General features: G+C 37.9%; 1 protein-coding gene across 11 annotated transcripts in view; it reads left to right on the top strand.

Moving 5' to 3' along the window:
* LOC114937645 (bromodomain adjacent to zinc finger domain protein 2B) overlaps positions 1–26,508 on the top strand; it is a 166,621-nt gene that overhangs the window by 136,203 nt on the left and 3,910 nt on the right. For 2 of the 11 annotated variants that reach the window (XM_029311195.2, XM_029311194.2), the window contains exons 5-31: positions 3,735–3,962; positions 4,678–4,863; positions 5,421–5,586; positions 5,691–5,708; positions 5,900–6,146; positions 6,412–6,700; positions 7,108–7,490; positions 7,662–7,736; positions 7,809–8,111; positions 8,366–8,640; positions 9,192–9,273; positions 11,898–12,482; positions 16,358–16,423; positions 16,574–16,618; positions 18,466–18,519; positions 19,609–19,807; positions 19,918–20,037; positions 20,143–20,716; positions 20,909–21,128; positions 21,222–21,990; positions 22,051–22,332; positions 22,426–22,924; positions 23,168–23,516; positions 24,622–24,743; positions 24,837–24,978; positions 25,097–25,227; positions 26,067–26,351. In XM_029311195.2, coding sequence (XP_029167028.1) covers positions 3,735–3,962; positions 4,678–4,863; positions 5,421–5,586; positions 5,691–5,708; positions 5,900–6,146; positions 6,412–6,700; positions 7,108–7,490; positions 7,662–7,736; positions 7,809–8,111; positions 8,366–8,640; positions 9,192–9,273; positions 11,898–12,482; positions 16,358–16,423; positions 16,574–16,618; positions 18,466–18,519; positions 19,609–19,807; positions 19,918–20,037; positions 20,143–20,716; positions 20,909–21,128; positions 21,222–21,990; positions 22,051–22,332; positions 22,426–22,924; positions 23,168–23,516; positions 24,622–24,743; positions 24,837–24,978; positions 25,097–25,227; positions 26,067–26,351 — 6,694 coding nt within the window. Of the gene's footprint in view, positions 1–3,734; positions 3,963–4,677; positions 4,864–5,420; positions 5,587–5,690; positions 5,709–5,899; positions 6,147–6,411; positions 6,701–7,107; positions 7,491–7,661; positions 7,737–7,796; positions 8,112–8,365; positions 8,641–9,191; positions 9,274–11,897; positions 12,483–16,357; positions 16,424–16,573; positions 16,619–18,465; positions 18,520–19,608; positions 19,808–19,917; positions 20,038–20,142; positions 20,717–20,908; positions 21,129–21,221; positions 21,991–22,050; positions 22,333–22,425; positions 22,925–23,167; positions 23,517–24,621; positions 24,744–24,836; positions 24,979–25,096; positions 25,228–26,066; positions 26,352–26,508 lie in introns of all 11 variants that reach the window. The other 9 variants (XM_029311197.2, XM_029311202.2, XM_029311196.2 and 6 more) reach the window with 9 other exon arrangements.

Raw genomic sequence — 26,508 nt, 5'->3', positions numbered from 1 at the left:
GCACGGTCAAGTCCCTTTAAACTTTGGCGCCGCGCCAATTTAAAATTCTCCACATCGACGATTTATGTATACTCACTATTTACGATCCGAGCACAAAAAGAAGAAAGAGAAATCGGTATAGCGTTTCGTACATGAAAACGTCGAACGTGTCTGTTCCGCGGCTTTCACATTTTCGCGAAACTGCCCGAAGAAAATCGATGACGAATGAAACCTTGAGTCTTCATTGTATTCACGTACGCAAATGCATCTGTAAACACATGCGTATGCAGGTAAACTATTATGCGGCTGTTCACTGGGTGAAGCAGTCGTACAAGCCGGAGTGCGGAGAGTTCAACGACCGGTATAAATTAAAGCGCCGCTCGGATTTCAATGCCACGGCCTTACTCAAGGCCGTCGCACTCGTAGAAAATCAACGGTACATTTGCCCCGGCATTCGCAACAATAAATTATATAAATGCGACGCGAATGATCGAGTACCGCTTTCCGCAAAATTAATAACCCCGAGACTGAAAATTTCCTTTTTTCCGCGATAATTCTTCCATCAAATCGAAATTTCTATACAAAAAAAAAGCTTGCTCAATCACTTTGCCCTCCTTTCTGAGGAATCAGTAGGAAAAATTCAGCATTTGCTCTTCCTTTGAATAACTGAAATTTATTTGCATGTTTTTCACATAAAGGAAAATGAAAATAATAAAAAATTTTTTAAATTGGCAATGATGCTTTGGCATATTCATTAAATAATAGACATTGTTTTTGAAGTTTCTCTGAGACATTGTGTTTTTTTGAAAGAGATAATTGTGATGTTGCAAAAAGAGAGACAGAAATTTGATAAACTTAGCTCTCATATAGAGTATTTCGAAAGAATCGCTAGTTTTTGCTAAAGTCTGTACGTCTGATGTTATCGTAACAAGTTCTTGGCATTCGTGAATTATTTTCATCTATACGGACACACGCGCGCACTTAATTTCTAAAATTATAACATGCATGCGCGATTTATTCAATTACATCACTTATCCGCTCTTTCGTTGTAAAGCACTTCATTGTCGTTATTATCAACGCGCATAACGGTTAACGTGATAATGCGATTTGAGGGCGTTTAATTACGAGATTATTAAAAAGAACAAAAGCGCTGACTTATTTTTTAGTGCCTCCGTGCAAATTTAATTTTGTAAGCAAAAATTCATAATTATGAAGAAAAATGAAGAGAATTTATTCGCGCTTAATGCGAGTACTTTTGCTTTATTTCGAATGTTAAAATATTTTATGTCGACGGAGAAATATTTCGCAAAATATTATCGCGATGCATTTCTGCTTTGTTCTTTATAAACATTTCACTTGTAACGAAATCACATCTCGAATCAGTGAGTAATTTATTTATCGCGTGTAAGATTTACGATTGCGTATTCGCTTCTTATATGTATATATAATTTTTGTTGCGAATATGTACATATATGCCTGTGTATAGGTATACATTTTGTTGTGTTTGCACGATAGAATACAATAATAAATTATTACTCCAACGTGCGGCACATTATCATATAGGCAAATTGCATATATTGCTCCCAGGTAATTAATTAATTTACTCAAATCGCCGCAGGACTTTGATAGTATTAATACTATACGCTATGCTCTCTCAATGTGAGCACCGACCTGTGCAGTCATCACACACTGTTTGCACAATATGACAAAATTGAAGGGATCAGTATCATTGAATGGAGAATAACATGGAATAACATGAAATTGGATTTTACAAAGCACGAATGACTTTACGTCATAGCGAATAGAGATTACAGTATCGTTTAGATTGTTTTGTGGATTGATTTTAGCTATACAATAGATATTTTTTAAATCTCTCAGACTCGACTTCGAACAATATATCGCGCGTAATCGATATATATATTATCGTTATTCCCTTATCGAGTTTGCTCTACACAAATATCTCTTTAATGCGGTTTCTCGAGATAATATTGTTGACTCGAGTATTATTAATGCGTATGTGCGCGTACACAGAGAATTTTCTCTTAGAATTTATCCTGAAAATTATGCACGGTGGGATATATAATATGGTATTGGAAGAATTTTATAGAAAATTTTATTTCTCTTTGATTAATATTACTATTAAAGTATTTTTCATCTTTTAATCCTGTGGAAGTGTTGAAAAATCGGCAAAAGTGTGTTTTAAGATTATATTTTTTATTCACAAACTTGACAAAGCAAGCGAAGTTCAATAAATCGTAACTTCCTATTATCATACTGGTACGATTTATTAATTTTTTTATTTAGGTATAGTTATTTTTTTGAAAATATGTGATTATAAATATGCGACGTTTTTAGAGATGTTTTGTTGCAAACTGTCACAATCTTTTAATTTTATTGTTAGAGGTACGATTTAAGCTCATGGATATAATTTCGCAAATCTTGACAAAGAAACTATAGTTTCAAACAAACAAAGAAAATTTGTAAATTTCATAGTTTTATTGCAATTTGAGTATTTATCTTAGGAGGGTACGATTTATAGCATACTTTCCCCTGCATAGTAAATCGGATCTATTTTATACCTTAATGTGGTATAGATACCAATATTTCTTATTGCGATAAAAATATTACGACGATCACCACACAGAAAAAACAGTATCCTTGAAAGAATGCAAAGATGCCTTGATTAAAGTATATTTTATCCTTATAGCGTCAAATATAAATAATTTTAGATAAAGGATAATTTATCCTTAAAACAAAGTGCAAAATATTCTTGGTTGAAGCTGAAATTTACTTATAAATATTGCAAGGACAAGCGAGCATCATCGGATATAAGCGGTACTTTCAAGTATATATAATAATTCTTAGTTCAAATGTGACTAAGTTTGTTTTTACCATATGCGATTTTTAAAACCAGAATATATCTGAAGGATAAAATATACTTCACACAAACTTGCTTATTATTAAGGCAAATGAAAATGTGTGATTACAAAGAGCATTCTATGCTTAAATCAATTAAATAGCGTTCAAGAATAAAAATATACTTGAATCAAGGATTCCTTTTTTTCTGTGTTTTGAAAAGGATTTTCTTATATCAAATAAATATTTTTCATATCAAATTAATATTATTAGTTTCAAATAAATGATTCATTTGGCAGTATTGAAATAAATACTTGTTCGAATTAAATAAATTGTTTTAGTGCACTGAAAAAAATCGGTGTACTTTTACATCACAGAAAAAACAGTATCCTTGAGAGAATGCAAAGATGCCTTGATTAAAGTATATTTTATTCTTATAATAGCGTCAAATATAAATAATTTTGGATAAAAAATAATTTATCCTTAAAACAAAGTACAAAATATTCTTGGTTGAAGCTGAAATTTACTTATAAATATTGCAAGGACACGTGAGCATCGGATATAAGCGGTACTTTCAAGTATATATAATAATTCTTAGTTCAAATGTGACTAAGTTTGTTTTTACCATATGCGATTTTTGAAACCAGAATATATCTTAAAGATAAAAAAATATACTTCGCACAAACCCTTTTATTATTCAGGCAAATGAAAATGTGTGATTACAAAGAGCATTTTATGCTTAAATCAGTCAAGAATAAAAATATACTTGAATCAAGGATTACTTTTTTTCTGTGCATGATCTCGCGGATAAGTTCCAAGAGAAAATTCTCTATGTATTTATATAGTATATACGATAAATTCGTAGACTCACATTTGATCTTCTCCGATTTTAACTTTAGCATATTGGCCCCGAGGCGACAGCGCGGCGTCGTCGCTCTTCGGCGGGATACCGGGTGGTTATGGCTTGGGTGCCCACCATTTGCCATCGGCTTACGCTATTCTGGGCCGGGGAGGTTCTGCGCCTGGTTTCGGGGGTCACACACCAGCCTCGGCGCCACCCCCGTCCCCGTACCCCCACAGCAGCCTGGGTACACTCAGCGTGGCTGCCAGTCAAGCTGCAAGTTTGGGTAAGTAGACATTTTTCCATCGCAACCCTCGTGTTCCCTTTACTCTCTCCCCTTACACTCCTAATTTCGTCCCTCTAGTTCTTCCGCGTGTGAGATTGCGATCCGTTCCTATATAAGGTCCCGACGATTATCGTGGCTCTACATGTCATGAACACGGAAATAAACGATCGCTTCTCCTTGGAAGCGTGTGTTTCTCGCATGGCTGTTTTCGTGATAATTCGGGACCGCTTGGCTAACGTCGAACGCGACATGTGTAGTAAACATTTAACGGAATGCCACAGCTCAATCACCAAGTATTTTACACGAAAGCGCTTAATACATTGTCCAAATTATCAATCAAATAGGTATGAAAAAATTGCACATTATACATTTTTATTATAACATGATAATCAATATAAATGAATGATGAATAATTGTTTAGTTTGACAAACATTTAAAATAAACATATTATTAGAGATGTTATATTTTCGTCTAAAATCCATTTGTATTTTCGTACAAAGAGATCAGAAGTATCCGCCATGCCTCTTATTTACTTACAACTTCGTCACGATACGCACTGAACTTGTTTATTTACACGACATTACGGATAAATGAGTTATCCTCTCTACATCCCGTGTTGAAAGTTGGACAGTCGAGCGATGTCGAGCCGCAGTTTAAGATCGAATTTTACGGGAGCGAGCGGATTTACGGAAGGAATAATTCGTTCATATTGCAGGCATCAATCCAGCAGCCAGCGCATGGTGGACAATGGCCTCTCATCTGGCGGCGCAGGACTACATCGCGAGGCTACAAGGAGCGGCAGGACTTCCCGGATTTCCGCCTGGTGCCGAGAGCCTCCTGCCGCCCTATCCCGCCTCTCTACTTAATCCCCCATCCCTCTCGTCCCACAAGTCCAGTAAGTGTAAGTAACAGCGATCGACGCAACATTGCATAATACGATCCTCGAGAAACTGTCCGCCTCCAGCTTAATCCTCGATCGACGGGTTCTTTCGAACTAACAACGTCGTTCGAAATCGCCGGAGGACGTACGTCCTTAACAGCCTTTTCTCTTCTCAATGTTATAGCTCGTGCGATTTTATTTATTCCTCGACTTGTTATTTTCCGATATTTTTAAAACTTGCTCGAGTTAATATACATATCTCTTTCCTTCCGATTTGTTATTATAATTGTCCCATTCTATATATTTATGAGTTTTGTTTCACTTTATATCTTGTCACATTCCAAGTTATAATAATACAATTCTAAATTCGCTCCTACGTTTCCCGTCAAGTTTCGAGTTATACACGAGATTACTTATTAATGAGATAGAAACTTGAAATTAGACTCCGTGAAAGTTTATCAACTACCGCGACAATCGATGGTCGTTGATCTTGTATCGAGACGAAGGCGGACATTTTTCGGGTGACAATTTAAATCGAGAACTCTGTTCACGCTGTTGTGTACGTTATTACGAAACAGCTAAGTCAAGCAAGAGTCACAAGACACCAGCTAGCAGTAGTAGCTCAACGACGCCGAGTATGACGAGCAGCAGTCTACCTGTGTCCACTCAAGTACCGGTGACGTCCTCTCATCATAGCACCACTCCGGTCAGCAGTACGCCAAATTCACAAACGAACGTCGTTAGGTGAGTCTTGCGTATTTTCAAAAGTACTTTCAAGATTAGTTTGATCTCTAACTCCCCGTAAAATTGTATTTTTTCACGCTATCGTTTTCCCTATCGCGAGACAGTTCCGCGAAGGAAGGAAGGTGAATATATTTTACGTAGATTTAAGCAGAGTATTTATACTGTTGAAAGCCCAGCTTTGCGCAGAGCTCTTGATAAAATTAGATTCGCAAAATTTCATTACTCGAAACATTTCTTCTCGTTGTCGCATAATTTTATTTGGCTTTAATTGCTGCTAAAAATAAGTAACGTCACAATGACATTTTTTCTTCAGCGATCCTAGCAGTATATTGGGAGGTGTGCGTCTACCTCCCGATACGGAGATTATCAAATACACGTCGAGTATAGTCGGCCCGAAGGTTCCCGGGACGACAAACCGCGGCAGGAAGAAGACAATATCCTTGGACACTCCCAGCGTCAGCGTACACCCACCACCTGTCTCTGGTCTTAGCGCGCATCAGACGAACACGACATCAACCTCGTCGCTCTTGATGGAACCGAGGAAATATAATCGCACGGGGGTACGTACAGTCGCTGCACGCGTTTGCCGTAATTTTTAAATTGCATAGAAACTACCATATAAACAAAGGAACTATAACATTACTCTACATATTTGTCATTTATATAATTTATAGTTTTTATAATTGATATATGTGATTACTGCCTTTCTCTGGAAAACTAACTAACAACTCTAAATATAATATATATTATACATTTGATATAAATCTGATAATAAAATACAATGCATTACGTAATTATTTCGCATTTTATGACCTCTCTTCTTAGACCGACTCGAACGAGTACAGAGGAGACACGGTGGATCGAGTAGAGGTGATCAAACTACCGGCTCATTCGACCAACGGCTCCGTTCTATCGGCACCCCCGACGTATACTAGCAGTAGCAGCAGCAGCAGCAGTAGCAGCAACGCCAACAACAACGTCAACGATGCGGATGCGCCTCTAAATCTCTCTCTGAAACCCGCCACGACGAGCAATAGCTCGCCGATTTCTTGTAGTCAGCCGCTCAGTCAGCTCAGTAATTTAAGCCAGTCATTACTTGCCTCCGATCGAACATGTAAGTACGACAAATGCTTGCTTCCGGTCATTATCTGGTCGTTTTTAAAAAGTTGTAAAGGCGTAAACGTATCGCGTGTTTTTTACTCGGAGAAACTATTCGTGAAATAGAAAAGTAGAAAGTTGACAGTATTTTTTGCAAACGTTATAATCTTACAGTTTTTTGTTAATTCGTTCAATTGATTTTCCACATTTTGCTTAAAGCCGATCTTTCAAACAACCACTCCATGATTTATGCGCAGTTCACTGAAAATAAATCGATATTAAACCTGATGTTAATATTAAATTAAAAATTAAATAGTGTAAACTGAACTTTAAAATGAAAATTATATTTTATTTTTCGGAGAAATTAATTTTTTAAAATATTCGATTTTATCGGCCAAAGTATAATTAACCGAATTATCGCAGCGAGACGAAAACCTGGACCCAAGCCGAGAAGAGTGCCGCAGAATTCGGTGCCGGTTCCGGCGTCGCCTAGTCCCTCTTTAGCGCAATTCTTCGCCGCCGCGGATTCGCCACAACGGCCGAGTAGCGGCAGCGAGGAAAGCGAGAGCGCGAGCACTACCACCCACAAGGACGGTAGGCCGCGAAATCTCGGCCGCGGTGTGTCGAAGCCTAAGAAAAACACGGTCGCGTCGTTGCTGGCTCAGAGCAGAGCTTTAGGGATTAAACCCACCCCGACGTTGGATCCAAGTGTGCCATTGTCCCATCAAGTGTCGTTGCTGAAAACGAATATACTGGCGCATCAAATGCACTCCGTGACCGTCGGCCAGAATGATGACAAACACCAGGTAAAACTCAAACACGATGGAATTTGAGCGAATTTTTCTCTGTCGCTACTTAATTTTGACACGTTACAATTGATGCTGCGATAATTAAAAGAATCAATTTTTTTTTGTTTATTTTGACTTTCGTAATTATCTAATTTTTATCACATCTTTACGGATTATCTTTTGTTAAAGTACTATCACTTGCTAACGAAGATACAGAAGAAGAAGCGACCTCGACCAATTCGTGCTTCGTGGGCGAGGAGCCATGTTCGTTTTTCTTTTTTTTTTTACTTATGATTTCGCACTAAAACCATTCTCCCTATATAGAAATCTTTGCAGGAGAAAATGAAAAACAAGTTACTGGAGGCCTCGGGAGAGGAGAGCAATATGGACGTGACCAGCGAGAGCGGCAGTAACACTGATGTTGTCACGGATACCGATGACGATAATGCAGAAGGTACACCGAGCGCGAAAAGGAGAAAGCTCAGGCCCAGCGAGAGAGATCTTCAAATGCCGCTGGAGCGCGGTTGGAAGCGTGAAACGGTTATCAAGGGGCTGGGAAAGACTGGAGTGATAAAAGGCGACGTGTCGTATTACAGTCCCTGCGGGAAAACTTTTAGGAGCAGTCCCGATCTAGTGAAGGTTGGTTGCACCATATTACAACCGCTGATGGAGTACTTGTCGAAAGTGATTCCGTATAAAATTGTTGAAAGTTCAGAAATACTTTACCAAACTGTCTCTTAATGCTTTTTTCATTATCTTTGTGTCTACGCTGCTGCTAGACTTATATAAATTTATTATAAGAAAATTATATAATTATATTGAAAAAAAGATAAAAGTCAGATTGGTCAGATTATTCGGCTCTTTTCGAAAGATGTTTTATTTTCTGATTTAAGTTTCTGGAGCATCAGAATCCTGCCGAGTTAACAACCGCCAATTTCTCGTTCTCTTCCCGTCCGTTGGTCGGAGAATTCCTGCAGCCAACAATGGGTCTAGCGGAGGCCGAATTCGTCAGACTCGGCGCCCAAGAAGTGGCGAAGAGACTAGAGGAGTTGAAAATGTCTAATAGCTTCAGAGATGGACGGATGAATAATCAGTACGAGAGAGACAAGCTAGCTTATGCGAAGAAGGCTGCGAAGGAAGAAGCGTTACGACACAAGGAACAAATTAGGTAAGACATTTGATTATGCATATTTAGGTAAGACATTTGATTATGCATATTATGCTCGGATTTTTATTGTTGTTATTAAACTGCAAAATTTTCCTAATAAAAATTCTATTATAATAAGTAGAAAACGAAAGGTGTTTAAGTATTAAGATGGAATCAAATATTAAATATTATTTGATTTAAATCGTTTTATAAAAGTAATGATTGTCGATAATAATATAATGGAAATCAAAGTTTTATTGAAATGCTAATTTCGCTATGAAAACGTTATTTCATGCTGTGACGGATTTTATTATTTAAATCTCGCGATTGCAACATTGGTGTTTAATTAGTGTTTAATATACATTAATTCTTTTGGCTTTAAGATTATTGCATGCGTACAATCGCGAATAAAAGTCCAGACGCAGATTATTACACTACAAAACTCGATTCCGTGATTCGTAAAATTTATGGACAGATAGTTGTTGTGAGCGAAACTTGATAAATGACTTGTTCGAGCGTTTTTAGCGCTTGTGGGCATAATGTGAACTTAATGATACTCTTATTCGCCGTAGGCTTATTAAAGAGCAGGAGAAGACGGAACGACAGGAAGCCGTGAGACGAGAACGGGAGATCAGAACTCAACAGCTGCTCGAGGTAAGTCGACGTATATCGCCGAATTTCCTTCACGTTTGTCTCGATCTCGTTGTTTCATTCACACAAAAAAAACTGTTCTCTTACTCTATTTGGGATACCTACGTTTTTTTGTATTTTGTCCACCTGTCGTGCGTGTCGCATGCTCTCTCTGTGTGCCGTATTTATATATTCATATATATATATATTATATATATATATATAATATATATTATATATATATTACATATATATATATATATATATTTATATATACATATATATTATCTCCATATATATATATATATATACATCTGTCTATATATACATATTATACGATCTTTTTTAATGAATATTCTTGTATAGAAAAACTCTCTTATACTATATATCCGTCCAAAGACCCTCTTACAACCCCTGTTGTCCCAAGACACACGAAACACCCATAGCCAACCGAAACAACCGCTAGCGATAGTGACAGGAGAATCCAGCATGTCCTCCCACCCTTATCTTTTATTACATCTTTACCCTTTTTTAATTTCGCAACAAATTATTGTTGTTAGCTCCGAGCGTTTAATTTTAATATTTGTTGAGGACTGAACGTGAACGCGACTCATTTTTTTATCAATTAAGAATTTATAAAAAAATTTTTTTTAAATAGATATAATAATTACGCTGAAATTTTTTTGTTCAAAATTTTTTAATCTAAATTTAATAAGAGAAATAAAAAATTTTATATTTTTTATGACTACATCTTTTTGGCGTATGTTTGAAAATACACAAAAAGCAGAATTTTTTAACTTTGTACGTAGGAATCGTGAATAAATTAATATGGATGCCAGTATTGGTTTGAATTTCAAAATTCTTTGCGCGATATTTGATGTGTTTTGAAACAATTCCATGCGTTTTTCAATCGATGCTGTTTGATGTTTTTGTAAATAGAGATACCGTTGATGTATTTTACATCTGCTCATTCTGTTTGATCGCGAATAATAGCGATAAGTAATTGTATGTAATAGAGAATTATTTTTGACAGAAGAAAGTTTACATTACGAGAAGGCATTCAAAGAATATCCAACATTTATCTTTTAGTCAAAATTATAATCTTAATTAAATCTTTTTCCGTTTCTATGTATCAGTTATAAGAATGAAAGTGTACAATTACTCGTACTCCTTTCATAACTACGAAATAATTAATTATACTTTTGACGAAATAATATAAAGCAGAATTTATTTCTACAAATTCAAGATTAAGTAAAAAAATCAAGATTAAATTTGAAAAAAAACTTTCTAGAAATATTTCTCATCTGGTACTGGGATTCCAAAAGTCTAAGAAAAGAAATTTTATTTGAATTAACGTCTCGTGTATCTAAGGATAGATTGTTATATATTAGAATCCTTGCTCGAGCTAAAGAGAGACTGATTGATGTTATTTCGAAAATGTGTTTAACGCAAGGAAAAACCTCGACGAAGTAGAGACGCGCGATTGTAGAGATTTGAAAAGTCCATCCATTGTGATAGTCCTCCAAAACTACCCCATCGCGGAATCCTTCGCGCAAGCCAGATTACCATCCTGTCCCCCTCAATCACTGTCACTCGTTCGTTCATCTGTTCCCTCGCATTCACACACGCATTCCACATCCACACGCACATCACTTGCCCGAACATACACACATAGTCCGTGCAATTTGAAGGAGACGTCAGACGACACAATAGTGTGTAGTAACTGTAGCTACACGTGGACTCACATGTAGTGGAGAACGCGCGAGAAATATAGGGATGCCCAGATTGTATATAACCGATCCTTAATCGTTTTTTTCCCTGAGACGTAGAGGGAAACATTATCGGTGCATATTGCATATAGAGGGATATGAATTAATTGGCATAATATTTAGTATAGGATATCTCGATGTTAATTAAAAACGTTATTATTTTGTGTTATGTGTGTTATTGTGTTGTTACGTTGTATTGAACATTATTCGAGAAATTAGTCGAAGAAGTTATTTTCTATTATTTTAATGTGTTTATAATAATCATTAATAAGTACGTCGCGCGCGCGTATATTTCCTTTTAAGTAATTAATCGCTTTTATGTGCTTAATAGTATTTGAAAATTAGCTTTTCATCGAAATTCTATATACTTTAGTCTTTTTAAAGGTGGTACGCGGAGTTCATAAAATCGCGATTACTAAAGCAATTAATGTGAACGCGGAAAAACTAATATGCAATTGCAGAATTAATTTATTTATATCATTTGATTGTTTAATTTTGTTTGCATAAAATATTCGATAACGACAGATTTTTAATCTGATATTTCAATCTTGGGAAAGAGAACATTTATACTCTTTACAACGATACATCTTGTGTATACGAAGAGAGAGAGAAGAGAGAGAGAGAGAGAGAGAGAGAGAGAGAGAGAGAAAGAAATATTGTGCTCTTGGTATTATTGAATTGATCCTACATGTATTTATTATCGTGATTTTGAATTCGCGTAAAGTGACCTCCGCGTATCGTCGCGTATTCCGATCCTTACCGATCGACCGCGAACCGGCCGGGGGTTTGCATGTGGTCGTTCTCAAACGACCACAATCTTCCTTTCAATTAACGCGATCGATTATATATTGGGCATCCCTGAAACCACCACCAACGCAGGGTCGAAAGCGGCTCGCGTTCACGATCAAGCAGAAAATGAAGATCATCCAAGAGATCGAGCGCGGCAAGAGCAAGAGCGACGTGGCTCGCGAGCTGGGTCTGGCGAGCAGTACGGTCGCCACCATCTGGAAGAATCGCGAGAGTATCGCCGAGAGCTGGCGCAACCGGGACATGATGCAGCAGACGGACGTCGAGGATGTGCCGTCGAAGAAGCCGCCGCCGTCCATGTCGTCGTCCCTCGCGTCGACGACGCTCTGCAACCCGGTGGCGATGACGACGACGACGACGACCACGATTACGACGACGCCGCCCTCGTCGGTGGTCCCTGGCGTGGTCGTGGTGCCGCCGCAGATCCAGGTGGTACCGCCGGTAGTGCTACCGCCGCCTCCGCCGCCTTATCCCACCCTGACCCTGCCGCCGGCGTCGGCGGGTTTGACGTCGTCCACGCAGCCGACAGCGTCTTCGCTCACCTCCTCGTTGAACCCGTCTACCACCACGTCGACCGGCACGACGACCACGATTAATGTGCTACCGGACAATATCCAGCAGGCACAGACTCAGACGCAGAACCAGGAACTTCTAGAGGTAAGATGTCGTATGACGCATCCCCCGAGAAAGCCTTCCTTTCCCGAATCATCTTGTTTCTCCTCCCGATCGCTTCCTTCCTCTCTCTCGTAATCCCTATTTATTCCTCCTTTACGCGATAGCTCGATAATCCCGAACATTATATACGTCACTTAAACCCATTCATCGAATCTCCACATCATGTTTCACTAATGAATGTTGTCATATTGTCTTGTGAGAGTCTCGTTATTACTCTTCCGGATGTCCCTTTCTCTCCCCTTTTGGCTTTAATATCTTCCGGATACGGTTTGTGAGAAGGGCGAAGAGATCCCCGGAGGTAAGAGAACCGGGTGAGTACACCCGTTCGCGGTCCGCGATTTTACGTGTATTTGCGTTGGGTGGAACAAATTAGAAATGCTTCTCAACGCGGAACGTCGAATTCCACGTCAGTCCTCGCCGTCTCTTCAGCGTTCCTAGCGTATTCGAATAATCGTCGCAGCATAAATCGTCCGAATAAAAACAAATTATCAGAGTCGACAAAAATCGGAAAATTGTTGAAAAAAATGTCTCCGAATATCGAGATAAATATATATATTTTTCGCGCTTGAAACTATATAAAACAAAGCATTTACCAGTTGACGTTTGAGGTCGGTGGATAAAATTCCGTCTCTTTCTCTCTCTCTCTCTCTCAAAGTCTTCAACGTCGGTTGCCACAAGCATGATTCGCGCAGTCGGAAGTTTCGCGATATTAGTCATAACATTTCACGATTCTCTTCGAGCTCTCATTATAACACTCGAACGTTCTCGACGTGGATCGCCCGGGATGAAGAGACGAGCCTGTGACTGGCGTCGCGCGAATTACCTCGCGGAGCACCTCCGCCTACTTATTACCTTATTACATTACGTAATGATAAAACGGGAAAATACAGAACACGTGCACACATACATACACACACACACACACACACACACACACACACATACATGCATATAGATGCTCACCACCGTGCTTCCGTAGGATTGAACACGATCAGCGGATGACCGATCTCTTCATCCGGCCCAAGCGGATTTCGGAATTTCGTTTTTAATATTTTCGATATTAGATTTATTCAATTCAGACTCTCGCACATTCTACAAATTTAAATAATAAAACAATTATATTTTTATCAATGAAATTTGATCGTGAATTATTTTGAAAAATAATGGATAGACTTTATATTGTTTAAAATAGGTGCTTATCATCGCACTCTTCGAGTTTTTAATCTTTAGCATTTATGATTGTTGTTTGTTTGACGATTTAATAAAATTTATGTTCGTATAATTATCTTATATTTGAAGGCATTTGACATTGAGATAAAAATAGATCCAATCTTATCAACTCTGATGAGAGAAATAAGTTTCTGGAAAAGAAATCCGAAATCCGAAAGCCGAGAAATTGTAAAGAGAAACTATCGATGTGTGTGTCAATCTCGAGTTCTCGTTGGCAAGCGTAATCTTTTCCGAAATCGACGATGGAGAAGCGCGATCCATCGAGAATCACGGGATATTAGATCGACACTGCGATCGAGGCACGTTAAGGCTGACGATATATATACGTAGGCACGATATATAAATATGATAATATATGAACCGACTGTCGCAATGCTATCCTGTGCCTAGCTTCTCCTGTCACTATACAAAATAACAGCTAGCTACATGATTATCCAGCATGCCATATTTCTCGAATACCTGTCTCTACGAGTATATTCGAGTATATTCGCTACACGAGTATATATTTGAAAGCTTTCCTTTATCTTTTTATTGTACTGCGAACGAAAAAGCGACACGTGAACTCGCGTAATAAATGTGATATTTACTCAATCTAATTGTTATATATATTATACGTCTATATACTCTTTTTATTATATATTTATAAATATATATATACACGCATTATATATATATACATATATTTCCTATATACTGTATTATCTACTGTTATATTTTATATTCATAGGTGAAACAACACATTAATCTAATGTTTTATCAGCTTTTGAACGATGGTACATATACGTACCATTGATATAATATGTGCATACATAGGCGAGTATATTTGCTTGGCTCCTTGCATGCACGCTGAGGTTTTTCACTTTTCCACGTGTTCTTTTACTTCTCTACGGTCTTTTATAATGGTGTTGGTTTTCACATATAACGCTCTCTCGTTATTTCTCTAATCTTTCTTCTATTTATATAATAATTAAGTATATCATTATTTCTTCACAATTTCGTGTTTTTGCTGTCGAGAGTTCTCATTCACAGATATATCATTCACGAGCGAGTCGTTCTTCGTTATATGCTTGGCTACTTGTATTGGCGTATAAATATATACATTGCGCCACTCTACTTTCTTGGTGGAGTTTTATATTAAATCTCGCATGCCTTTGCTACTCTTTCTCTCTCATTCTCTCTCTCTTTCTTTCTCTCTTTATACGAGGATTTTTGCGAGGACCGATTGCGCTGATTTAATATGCAATGTTTATCGGTATGTAGAAAACTGAGCGTTATTCCGCGGCTGCGACATTTCGATGAGCCTAGCATATCCGATGATAAAAAGAATCCACGAGAACGCGATGATCGGATCGCCGAGTCGGCGGGAACAAAAGTTAACTTACATTCCCTGGAGTAGAGATACACAGATTTAGAATTTAGCATGAGCGTAGTCGGGAAGAATGCAATTTCAAGGCCCAGTAAAAAAAAACTGACATAGTTTAATTTTGCAAATTGATATACAAAATTTTAATTCTATATTTTATATATATATATAATTGTAAAAAATATGAAAAAAAAATCTTACTTTTGAATTAGCGTTTGAAGCAGCTTAAAAATTAATAAACCCATTGACGAAAATTTGCATTAAGGAAAGATTGATTTCAAATTGAAATAATGTGTCATATTAGAATATAATCAATCACATGTTAATTTCCGACTACATTCCCGAATTCTAGAGTAGTGCTTAACCCCCTGTTATTGATCTGTGCTATTTAGACATCGCTTTTCACACGTAGCCTTCGAATCACAATCACACTACGAACGTCACGAAATCAAAATGAAAACTCGTAGAGGAATAAAAAAACTTGTCGAGCTAGCTATTCGTCCGGTTGCCTGTCGACGAGAATATCTATTTCCATCCAATAAGGAACGAGAAATGCAATCGTAAAATCGGGAAGATTATAAAAGCGAAGATCGAGACGGACACTTTAAAAAAGAAATCAATGACGTTAATCTCATCCACAAGACAGATAGATTCATGAATGTTAATGAAAATTCCACGTTGATGCAATAAGTAAATCTAGAGATGAATTCTTGAGAATCATCATAATGTGTTGTTTCTGCAAACTTTACTCAGTACAAAACTTTAAAAAATTGACATTTAAATGTCCTCTGAATAGCATCTATATCCTATAAGATATAATTTTCATAGATTCGCTCCCTTAAAATTTGACAATAATTATCAAATAATAATTCTAAAGAAACAATTGTAATTATGAGTTGTAGAAATTAATCGGCCAAACTAGCGAGTAAATAATTTATTCAACTTCATGACGTTTCGAAATGTAATTATTTTATACCGGATGCAGTCAAACCGTTAACATCTTTGTTCTCTCTCTTGCAATCCCCTCGATCGTCGCTGATGACAAATTAGTAAAGGATATATTAATTGCAAGTCCAATTAACCAGCTAATTATCAGTGCTGATAAAGAGATCATAATTTTCTTTGTTCGCCGGCGTACAAATGTCTCTTTCTCTTGTCGTAAATTTCGAATGATCCTGCGAACGAGAACAAAATTGTCTAAGTTTCCTCCTTGATAAAACTTGATTACGGATGCGAGTGATACGTGTGTATGGCATGTACGCAGGCGCGGAAAAAACGGCAGGAAGAGTTGGAGAAGATGCGACTGGAAGAACAACAAAGGAAGCAACAGGTAATTCAATAATCGTTATTATGTTAATGCTTGCCCCCCTTGTTCTTCTTCGATTACCCCGTGAAATATCAAATTCTCACGTTAACGCGAATGATCACGTACTATCGTGCGCTTCCGCAAAATTGTATTAAAGAATTTTTAATTTCTCAGGAACGAGAACTAAAACGGCAGCAAGCGGTCATGCTGAAGGAACAGGTGAGTTCTCGTGATTTAATTATGAACCATTCGTCATCAATCGTGTCGTCACGCTGTAGATTAGCGTGTGCGTGTGTGTGTGTGCGTGTGAGTGTCTGTCGTAGATGTAGAAGTGTTCCGTTTATTTTTATCGTCTATGTCGTTTTCCATTTTTTTTTTTTTTTTTACGATACAAGATCGAAGTCGATTTTCTATTTTGAGTAGGAGTGGAATAAATTGGAAAAAAGCTTTGTTCATTGAGAAAGAGAATATTTGAAAAATTAATAGTTTAAATACGTGAAAAACGGAATATTTTATACGCATTATTATATGAATTATTAATACAATTATAAATTAATCTATATTGCATTTATAAATTCGATTTTACTTGTACAAGATATTCCCAAAATAGTATTTACTAGTAATAGAATTTTTGTGTGTAATTTGCATGCAATTTTTCTATAGTAATGTTTTTTTATTGAACATTTAATTATCAAATTCGAAAAAATATCGCAAATTAAAAATTACGAAGATTTTATTTTTATTTAATGAAAAATAAATATTATCAAAATATGATCTGTAAAACAAAATCAGAATAGAATTTAATATTTGGAACGTTTTACTATTTATATTATTTTTTTATAAATTAAAATCTTATATTACGATTTTTTTTATTTAGAAAATATGTATTATTTCCTATTTCCAAAAACACTTGAACAAAAAATAACATCTTTTATTTGTGGCATCTTGAAGTATTGTATCTTATTTTGAAAACATGAAACTCGGAGTTTTTATTATTATTTTGAATATCCTAATTGCAAGTAAAAAGTATGTATATAAAATATATAAGCAGTTAAACTATTATTAATTATATATAAAAATTGATACGCACTTTTACAAAATTAATACATAACATTATATACAAAGAGTATAGGGCTATTATTTTACTTGTGTCACGTTAATATGATTAATATTTAATTTACACTGTAGAAATTTCCTTGGAAAGATTTAACATTATATCTTAGATTTGTAACTCTAACAATCTAACTTATTATTTATATATTATCAATATTCATCAACATGAAAAAATCAAATTGCTAATGCGATTAATATATCATTTTCGGGAAAGTGTAAGTCATTGCATATCATATACAGAATGTTCAATCTTCATCATTATAAATTTTAATCACACACGAATTTCGAGTTGAATCCTTTTTTAGTGAATAGAAAATTAAAAGATAATATATATATGACAAATTACAAAGTGTTTGCAAGTTAAATTGTGTAAATAAGCAAAATTTCAATTTTTATTTAGTTTCAAGGTTGAGTTTATTAGAAATTTCATTATAGTATGATATTTAATTATATTAATAAACATTCCAGTTCCATTTAATGGAGAGAAATTTGTAGAGTTTCTATACACGATAATTCTGCAGTAAATTTTCTTATATAAGTTTCCCTAACAGCGCACAACATATCCGAAGGACGTTCAGAGGATATCCAAAGGACATCCTTTCGGATATGTGTGCTGTTAGAATTATAATTGACAAACATGAGTAATTTCGCAAAGATGAAGATGAGACACTTCACTATCATTTAGCGCGCTCGCTTTTACATATCTATCAAAATCCGGAAAAAAATTAATTCGACATAACATTTGCGCGCATTATCCAACAATCTTGTCGCGAAGGAAGATCGATTGCGCTCTACACGATTTAATTGTATAATACACTACAATAAGATAAGAACAATAAGATAAGAATAGAGAAAACGTCTCTATATACGTTAGAGAGCGAGAAAGATTGTTAGATGGAGCGTAGCGGTGTTTTGAGAGCACTAGTGGATTGTGGATGTGTTTTGTGCCGCAGATGTACATGCAGGAGCTCACCAAGCAGCGCGAGATGCTCTACACCGTCGAGCTGGTATGTCATGTACCCAATCTAGCCTCTAACGGAACGATATTAACGAATTAATGATCGCGCTCTCTCGCAACTAACTCGCACATACGATCTGACGATTGCCATTCGTTACCATGGCTCTCTGCGTTACATCGCGAAACTGCGGTCAACTGCACAACTCGGTTATATGCATTTTCTCGAGCACCGCTAGAAATCTCTAATGTAATCTCTGCCTCTGTACGGACGCGATTTGTGTTTACGTTTAACGCACATCATCCTTTGTCTGTATAACGCAATAAGTCAGCATCTTACTCAATTCGCACCAGCTTCGGCTTTCACAAATCATTACAGTTCACGAGCTTACATCTTGTAAAAAAAAAGACAGACCTTGCTCTAACAATAAGTTCGGCGCTAGGAAAAACAGATTTCTCGCTTGTTTTGTGCCCTTAATGGTACTTGGAAAGTTTCCTTGAGATTTTTCAAAACTTCCAGGATTTGTTGGGAGAGAAACGCTCGAGTAGTTCGGACTAGATCTGTTTTGCACGAATTTCTCTTCGCGGTGTAAGAAGCGGTATCCGCGACTCTTCTAGATCTGATTATTTATCAGTGCATCCGTTTGACGATAATGTTCGTAATATGTAGTGCGTGAAAGAATATTTGGGACGGTAGTAGATTTTGCCCTATTACCTGTGCGTGCCACAAATACAGAGTGGAAAATCATTAAGAGGACTATTGTGTATTCTTCATTCAATCAAAATATTTACTTGTATATTAAATATTTACTTGTATATCAAAATATTTACTTTAATTAAACAGACATTACATAATAAGTGTAAGAACGTGTAGCATACTCTCTCCGTAAGAGAAACTTCTCATCATTTTTAAAGGAAGTTTTTCCAAAATTCTCACCATATTTTAAACCAGTATTTCAGAAAGAGATAACTTTTTTCGTGATTTTCCACTCCACATATACACTACGCTTTTTTTGGCAACGGAGAATCTTCATACATTACATTCGTCCTCGTACAACTTTGTCTTGATTCGATTTTATCTGCATGAGTACGCTAATTAATTTTACGTGCGTATTATTATAACGATGGATAATGATCGTAGGAGAGGGAGAGAAGGAGGCAACACATGGCCCTGGTGCGAGCATTGGAGAATCGTCGAAAGATGGAGGAGAAGGAGAAGAAACGTCTGGAGGCCAGGGCCGAGAGAATAGCGACGAAGGAGAAGCGAGCGGAGCAGAGGAGAATCGAGATGGAATTGATCGAACAAATTCGCAAACCCGTCGAGGATATGGAGCTGACAGGTGCGCGAACAAAAGACTCGATCGATCTCGTGATGATAAGACTGTCATTACTACGTAGCGTAGGTTTAGAAGTTTGTACATCTTTTACTGATGAGGGCGTAATTTTTCAGATCACAGATCACTGCCAGAAGTCAAAAGATTACCTGGACTTAAACTCTCCGGGCAAGCGTTCTCGGACATCATAATGGTCTATGAATTTCTACATAATTTCGGGGAGACTTTGGGCTTTGGTGAGAAACATGTTTTAACATGAACATAATAAATACATGTCAGAGTAAGATCATTCGTTATTTTATTTCAAATACATCGCATCATTATCGTTTCTTTTTTTCTAGACATGGAATCGCTGCCAACTTTGAAAAGTCTTCAACTCGCTCTCCTCAACGATGAGGAAGCCGAGGAGGAGATGCTGTCGGTTATGACGCATCTGTTGGTGTGCGCCATCGAAGATCCAGGAATCCCGCAACCGGCCAGACACACCACAGGTTTAGGTCAAAGTTTACGTCAAGCTGACATCACTCATGCCAATATCAGCGAAGTTCTGCGAATTTATCTGTACGCGAACGCGACTGGCGAGGTGAAGGCTTTGACGGGGGTGTGCCTTGAGCGCGAGCGCGACAAGAAGTTTGCCGATCATCATCAGAACGGCGGCGACTACGCTTCAACCTGCTCGGGAAAGAACGCGCAGTTCTACGAGCATTTACACAACAACGAAACGTGGAGGATGTCGGAAAGATTGCGGGATAAGCCTTTCCTAGCGTTGAACCCGACGCATAAAGCGCAGATGCTCGCTTTTCTCTGTAACGAGCTGCTGCAAAATAAGGCTGTGATCAGGCAGATAGAGGGTAGCCTAGAGACAGTAGCTCAGCTGAAGAAGGAGAGATTCGTATTGGACACTAAGATTAGAAAGTAAGTTGCATTATGAAGATATAATTAAACAGAAATTGAGAATCTTGAAATAATATTAGAAGATGTTAATAAATCTATGACAAAGAATATTTTTTTAAAGATATATAAATATCAAATTATTATTAAACAGAAAATATTGTATTTTTTTTAAATCGTTTTGATAATATTTTTTGTTTTTTTACATTTACACAGGCTTAGACAATTACATGGTCGAAAAGTCCGGATGGAAGCTGTGGGCGTCATTGTGAATAAGATTGGCGACACGATTACCATTGAGAAAAAGGAAGGTGAGGAAGAAAGCAATACTACATCAACTGCTGTGGGTACAACACCTACACCGGACGAGATTCATCACGAGGATGAAGTAGAAGACATGTCCGAGAACGAGAGCGAAGGCACTCAGCCGGAAGAGGTATTAGCATTGACTTAGTCGATTTGAAAATTTATTTTGTATTGTATGTATATATATGTATATATATATAAAACAAAATTTAAACCTGTTTAGGAGGAAGACAAAAATCTATCCGGCGAAGAATTGGGTAAGAAATTGGATAAACTGTTGAAGCAATCGGAGGAGCAATTGCAAAAGCTGAATGGTTCGTCAAAACAACTCCGGGCGCATGTCTTCGGTCAAGACAGGTTTTGGAGAAGATATTGGGAATTACCAACCGCCGGTGGTATCTTCGTGGAAGCTATGGAAAGCGCCGAACCGGAAATTCTCGATCTCCAAGCCGAGCTGGACGAAAAGTACAAAAATATGCCGGTGGAGGAGAAATCCGAGGAGAAGCAGCAAGAGAACGAAAGCAAGAATTGTGAAAATCGCGAGAATGAAGCTCCAAACGAGGTCAAGGATGAAAAGAAGCACAATTCGAACGAGCAGGATGTAGACATGAAATCTCACGACAAGGTGAAATCTGAAGTGGAGGAGATTAATTGTAAAAAGGAGCCTATGCAAAACTGTGGTTCAGGAAATTCCGACAATGTAGAAGATGAGAAAAAGAGTAAGAACAACGACGTTGATGGTACGATGACAGATGCGAAGACAAATGTCACATCCGAGGAAATAAAGCAGGAGACGGAGGTGGTGAGCATGGATGTCGATATGAAAACCGAGAAAATAAAGAAGGAGAATGAGGAAATGGACGAAGATATGTCGAAACCTCTAGTGAAGACAATGGAGGATAAAATCGTTGAGACGATACCGAATGGCGACAAGTTCAACCACATCAATAACCTGCACAACGGGAAAGAACTCAACGGTTCCTTCATTTCTAGTGAGTTTTTATAAATCCCGAAATGTAGAACAGACTCTTCAATATTTTTAATAATGTTAGTTATGTCGATTATTTCAGACAGCAACAATACCGAGCCTAATTGGTTTTCCATCTTACCGCGAGAAACGTGCGATACTCCGGGACCTAGTACTAAGCAAATCTTTGGTATAGCCGAGCCGACCGAGTTGAGAATCCCCGTATTCCCGCCGCCAGCAAGTCCGAATTACGATAGATGCGACAGTCCAGCGCCTCTGATTCTGACTCAAGATGAAGCAGTGCAATTAGAATATTTGAAGGTGCACGGTTTACCGCCTCCCGGTGAAGCCAAACCAGTACCGAAAGGTAAATTAATTCGTGAACAATAAAATAAAAATACAAATACATATATACACAGATATGTGATTGTGTTTTCTAATTTTTCAAACAACTTTGCAGATTTGAGATACGGTTGGTGGAGGATAACAGACATCGATACGTTCCAAGAACTCCTCGAGCATCTACATTCACGCGGCGTCCGTGAGAAGGAATTGAAGCGCACAACATGGGCGACAATGGAGTCTTTCTTGGCTGTAACAGGTAGAATTAATGTCGATCTTGGCAACATGGCCGCTACTGAACTTCAAGCGGAACCGGATGGTCCCAATACGCTAATTCCGAAGCCGGATAATCCGAGCGATTGGAGCGAGCAGGTTGCGCTACGCGTAGATGCTCAGCTCTTAGAGCAAGTGGAAGCCCTTGAAGACAAAGTGGCTAACGCCAGCATGCAAGTCAAAGGTTGGAAGCTACCACCGCGAGCGGGAACTGAGGAAGCCGAAGAAATTGAAAAGTTGAACGAAATGGAGAAGATCAGCGCGGTCGAGCAGGCACGGCAAAGGTTACTCTCCTTGGAGGCGGCTATAGAAAGACGATATTTGAAACCACCTTTAGGCGTATGGTAAGATCATTTTTCTTAATTATCATTTTGATTTTATACTATAAATATATATGTATAATTTTTATGACACTTGGTAATAAAAAAAAAGTTGTGTATTTTGAAAAAAGTCTTTATTTATAGATGATTATTAATATGCCTCGATTATTAGTACTTTTATTAATATTATTAAAACAATCGATTAATATTTGAATGAAATTCTCTGAGTCAGAGATCTATAATATAATTGAACTGATAATTGCGTAGCACCGGAGATCCCAACCTGGCGGCTCTGAAGGCGGAACAGGCGGCGGCCGCTCATGCAAACAATTCGAATAACTCGGAGCAGAATAACCAGGCGCCAGCACCACCGGAGGAAACGACACCACGGGGTCTGAACACCTGGCGAGAGGCAACCGCGCGAGCGCACACATCGGCGCAACTCGCCATGGCGCTCTACATGCTCGAGGCCAGCATCGCTTGGGACAAGAGCATCATGAAGGCTGTGAGTCTAACAACAGCTAGAAAGTCGGTCTGCGCCAAGCTACGAAACCGCTGCGTCTCACTCAAAGCTACCAATCAGTACAAACAGCTATTGACTACTTCTCAGACCTCTGTGGGTATTCGCACTAACTTACTAACCGAAATCGTCCTTTGCTCTGCTCCTAACTCCTCTATAATACCTCCTATAATACTGTCCTCCTGTCCTGTCCTCTTCCCCGTTCGATGGCTCACAGAGAGAGCGTACGTCGTCGCTTCGAATGGATATTGACAGGTGTCTATTCGATTCGATGACCGAGCCTAACGATACGCTTCTCATTGCGACTGTGCTCTCACAATACATCCGCTTCCAATTTCATTCCAAAATTCTAATGTATATTGTCACGTGTGCGAAGAATATGGCAATGAAATTTGCATACATCCGTTGAATTTCGCTCTGTTCGCGCGAGACGCGCTTGCTTAATTTATGCGAATGCAATTGATAAACCGAAATTGATCCGCGCGTCTGTTGGATGAGTCCTATTCGTGAATTGAATATTGGAACGTATAACGTATATATATGCATAAATTGCATAACGTATATATATATGCATAAATTGCATAACGAAAATTGGAGAATAAATGCTAAAGAATGTACGTTCAATGGTGGTCAGAGTCTAACGTAACGGTTGCATGCAAAACTGCCGCTTACTATTTGTGTTAGTTTTCTTTTTTTTATTAATTTTATGTCTTTGTTTTCGACTTTACGTTCGCATCATTCTTTCAGCCTGCTTTTTTCAAGTCCTCTAGTGCATTCCGAAAAATCTCATTGCTATTTTTGTTTCATTTATAATTAATTCGTTATTCATTTGTTGTGGCTCACATTTCTATTGGCACGATTTAAGTTGTGTTCATTATATGATTGCCTATAGCATATTTAGACTGAAAAATGTCAGAACTAAAAAGTACTTGGCATTTATTATTTTGAATATGTTACTGTATATAAAATTCATTAATTAAGCTTTAATGATGATTATTTTTACGCAACGTTATTCATAATTATGTTTTGCATTGTGCCAATTAGATACATACAAGTTATAGATCTTTGTTAGTGCGCTTTGAATTAAAAATATTTAATTAACAAAAAATGCTATAATCTTCATGCTATTTTAGCTCTACCACATGAGAAACCTTCAAGTCCTTCTATTCCCTTTTAAATGAGGAGTTTATTTCGGTTGCAGAACTGCCAGTTTTGTCATAGTGGAGACAACGAAGATAAGCTACTGCTCTGTGATGGCTGTGACCGTGGCTATCATACTTATTGTTTCCGTCCAAAAATGGAAAACATTCCTGATGGTGACTGGTGAGTGACGGCAATCTTGCTTTAGAATATAGTAAATCATAATTTTATTTGAAATTGAAAGTTTCACTCAAACTTTTTCTACTACTTCTTCAGGTATTGTCACGAGTGTATGAACAAAGCGACAGGTGAACGTAATTGTTTAGTATGCGGAAAAAGAGTGGGTAAAAACTTGGTCCTATGTGAACTCTGTCCCAGGGCTTATCATACCGACTGCCATAATCCTGTCATGCCAAAAGTGAGTAATCATCAAATATATATCTTTATAGAGATATTCAAAGATCTCATTATCCGATCAAAATTAATTTTCGCACATCTACAGGCAGACTTTTCAATGTATTTATTGCGTTTTACAGATGCCACGAGGAAAATGGTATTGCTCTAATTGCCACAGTAAACAACCAAAGAAGAGAAATAGTAGTCGAAGGAGTCATACCAAAGGGGGAGGTACCAGAGAAAGTGAAAGTTCTGATCATCCACCAGCTAGGTGATTACGTTAAAAACAAACAAACATTGTCAAGTCGCTGACTTAATGACGTTCCGTGCGAATTAGAAATTAGAAAAAAAGCCAGGAGATGAGATAATGATTCAATAATATTTAACGAACTGCAAATAGCGAACGATATGATTCCCGATTGAATAAAGCAATCTCACAAAATGAACGAACTATCTGTATACAATGTATTCATGCGATTTACCGACTACTTAAGCCTCGGCTTCGTGACGCTATAATGCCGAGAATTTTGGTCGTCTTGAGGAACTTTACTTTTCACGCAGGGTGTTCCACAAGAAGCTGTTAGATCCCAGTTTGTTCGTTTATTTAGAAGCAATTATATACATATATATAAATAGCTTTGATAGCTTTTCCGAGTTCCGAGCAGTGGGTTTCGATTTTTTTTCAATATTATTTTCTCAGATTTCTTTGTCGGGACACCCTGTACATTCATAATACATCGTTGTTGTCTAATGTACTTGCGATCGTCGACTGTGGGATGGGTAGTTTATCAGAAAAATTCGTCGTATAACAGTAGAGCCGCCTTCAGATCGTGTATGACGAGTCGGAAAAAATATGAGAGAGGGCGAAAGAGGGCAAAAAATATAAAAAACGAAAAAAGTTAATAGAGAGCGAACGAGAGACAGAGAGTCAAAGAGAGAACGCAAATATTTCATCGGGAGCAACGTACCCGTCTCAGCCGGACACACGATTGAATCTATATGCGATTCGTCCTTGCGCATTCGTCCTGAGAGAGGCTTTTTATGACGGGAAACCTCCTGCAGAACGGAAGTTAATCGTGCAAATAATTTCTCTGTTGTTTTGCGCCGCAGTCCAACGCCGTCAACGGCATCGAACACGCACGTAGAGGACGTCAGTTCGTCGGAACCGCCGACTCCTACCGCCTCGCCACGGAAGGAGGGTAACAATCGGACGCTCACGAAGAAGCAACAACGAGAGCTGGCGCCTTGTAAGATACTCCTCGAACAGTTGGAGCAGCAGGACGAGGCCTGGCCGTTCCTCCTGCCGGTGAACACCAAACAGTTCCCGACCTACAAGAAAATCATAAAAACCCCCATGGATCTCAGTACGATTAAGAAGAAATTGCAGGACTCTGCGTAAGTTGCCCAACACACGCGCCAGAGCGATTAATTAATTGAAAATACTATATTTAACTGCCTTTCCTCTCAAACTCACATCCCGGTCTTTAAGACAGACTTAGTAGAGCTAATACACACAGATCGATCGCAAAAAAATCCTTAACCGATCATCGTC

This window comes from Nylanderia fulva, unplaced genomic scaffold, assembly GCF_048542155.1.
Source record: "Nylanderia fulva isolate GAGA-0341 unplaced genomic scaffold, ASM4854215v1 Scaffold28, whole genome shotgun sequence".
NCBI classification, from domain to species: Eukaryota; Metazoa; Arthropoda; class Insecta; order Hymenoptera; family Formicidae; genus Nylanderia; species Nylanderia fulva.
This window is presented reverse-complemented; position numbering and strand designations above follow the sequence as displayed.